At 66.5% G+C, this 1,950-nt stretch overlaps 2 protein-coding genes across 2 annotated transcripts in view; one reads left to right on the forward strand and one right to left on the reverse strand.

The window, feature by feature from the left end:
• Positions 1-1,347, reverse strand: part of H696_04026 (hypothetical protein) — a gene marked incomplete at its 3' end in the record, with an annotated part of 5,454 nt that extends 4,107 nt beyond the window's left edge. Inside the window, exons 1-4 of the mRNA XM_009497897.1 lie at positions 848-1,347; positions 593-707; positions 272-414; positions 73-151 (exon numbers count right to left, since the gene is read on the reverse strand). Coding sequence (XP_009496172.1) covers positions 73-151; positions 272-414; positions 593-707; positions 848-1,265 — 755 coding nt within the window. The 5' untranslated portion in view covers positions 1,266-1,347. The remainder of the gene's footprint in view (positions 1-72; positions 152-271; positions 415-592; positions 708-847) is intronic.
• Positions 1,348-1,412: 65 nt separating this feature from the next.
• The window catches only part of H696_04027 (hypothetical protein), a gene marked incomplete at both ends in the record, with an annotated part of 1,265 nt that continues 727 nt past the window's right edge, over positions 1,413-1,950 (forward strand). Inside the window, one exon of the mRNA XM_009497898.1 lies at positions 1,413-1,480. Within this exon, the coding sequence (XP_009496173.1) occupies positions 1,413-1,480 (68 nt within the window). The remainder of the gene's footprint in view (positions 1,481-1,950) is intronic.

Raw genomic sequence — 1,950 nt, forward strand, 5'->3', positions numbered from 1 at the left:
CCCCCCCGCCCCGCCTCCAATGCGCCCACTTACCAGGAGGCTAGGCAAATGACAGGGAACACCCCGACGCACTGCTTTTCTCGGCCAAACCCAAGCATATCCTCGATGTCGCGTGTGCCTTGCATGTAAGTGGCCATTTCCTGCTCCATGACTGGGTATGCGCGGCGCAGCCGGTGGTTTGGAAGGGAGGGAGAGAGAGAATGCATGTGCGTGCGTGCGTGCGCGTTAGATGGGCAGCGGCCAAGACGCCAGAGCATGACACCCAACATACCGTCTTGCCGGTTGAAGTATTCGCATGTTCGCTCGCGGATGCGGCGGTTGCAGGCCAAGTCCCGGGCGGTTGCCGAGGTGAGCTGCACCACCGAGTGATTGATGCACAGGTGCTCGCGCGAGGCAATGATCCCCGACCGAACGCTGCCCGCCGGGGAGAGGAGTGCCAAAGGCATCCGCAGTGGGACACCGCGTGGTGGTGAGCCAGGGGGCACGGAGGGGGGATGCGCACATCGAAGAGGGTCAGCAAGCTACGGGCACCAGCAAGGGGGCCAGGCGGTCCCGGCGTGCGTCCCTCCCCCGGGGAAAGGAAAAGGCGCACGTGAAGGATGTCCGCTTCAGCTCATTCATCACCTGGGCCAACTGCGAGTGCGTGCGCGAGGAGTAAAACACGCGCGGGATATTGCGCATCAGCGCGGACTGCGCAGCTGTCGATTCTGTGAGAGCAGACACCCACAGCCCCCGCCCCCCCCAGTCCCGGCCATCATTCGCGAGTGGTTATGGTTAGCGACTAGACGGCACCAGATGAGCAGGGCCGACAGGGGAGGAGCCCGGAGAGAGGGGGAAGATTACACACCTAGCGTGGAGGTGGCCTCATTTCGTGTGGCCGCTCGGCCGATCATCCACCGACGCCAGGACAGGACCGCGCACAGCAGGCACAGGGTCTTACCCGTGCCGGTGGGGCTCTCCAGCAGGGCATTCCCACCGGCTTTCAATGCGCGAATGACCATGGCCATGTATGCCAGCTGGCAGTCGTACGCCTGGTACGGAAAAAGAACCTCCACCCCCTCCAGCTGATACTGAAAGGATTTGGCCGGAGAGGCGGCCGCCGTGGGTGAAGCACCGGACACGGCGGCCGTGGCCCCCGGGGTGGGCCGGTCCGCCAGCAGGTCGGCCAGATCGCACTCCGGCGCGGAGGCGCCCCCGTCGGGCCACATGGCAGCCGCCACCTTGCGCGGGGGAGCCCCGGCACCACGGCGAGTCGCCGATTGCATGGTAACAGGAGGGAGGAGAGAGAGAGGGAGAAAGGAAAAAAAGGCACAGATGCACCGTCAGCAGGTGGGCGGGAGATACGCAAGCAAAGGGTCATATCCCAGATCGGTAGCCACCGGAGGGACGCCCGTGTCTCCCTTTTCAGGCAGATGGCCGTGGCGGCGGTGGTAGAGCCTCACACGCTTCCCAGGCCAGAGCGGCAGGATCACCGCGATCGGTCACTCGCCGGAGAGCCCCCTGGCCCCAGATGCCGGGGGCCGCGCCGTGCCGCGCTCGGGCGCCACGGGCGATTTCAAATAGAGGCCATGCGTGGGCACCCCATAACCGAACGTCTCGTGATCCGGCACACACATGCGCCTCGCGCCCTCCCGCCAGCGCGGCGGCCTCCCCCGTTCCGAGCGTGTGTGCATGTGCGCGAGCAGCCCCCGAGGGGGCCGTGTCCTGGCTTACCGTCTCGCGCACATCCCTCACAGGCCCCTTTTCCTCTCGACCGTGGCGCGAAGCCCGCCCGCCGTGCCGGCGGCCGCGGGCGTCGCCAGGATTGCCGCATTTCTTTTCGGCGGCCTGCCCTGCCGGAGCCGCCTGCCGGTCCCAGCCAGCCAGCTCCTTTCCCCTTCCTGCCCTCCCTACTCTCCCCCCTCCTGCCCTGGTCCTTCTTCTCCGCCTCCCCCTCTGTGCGCTTTCCGT

Source organism: Fonticula alba (genome assembly GCF_000388065.1).
Source record: "Fonticula alba strain ATCC 38817 unplaced genomic scaffold supercont2.6, whole genome shotgun sequence".
NCBI lineage: Eukaryota > Rotosphaerida > Fonticulaceae > Fonticula > Fonticula alba.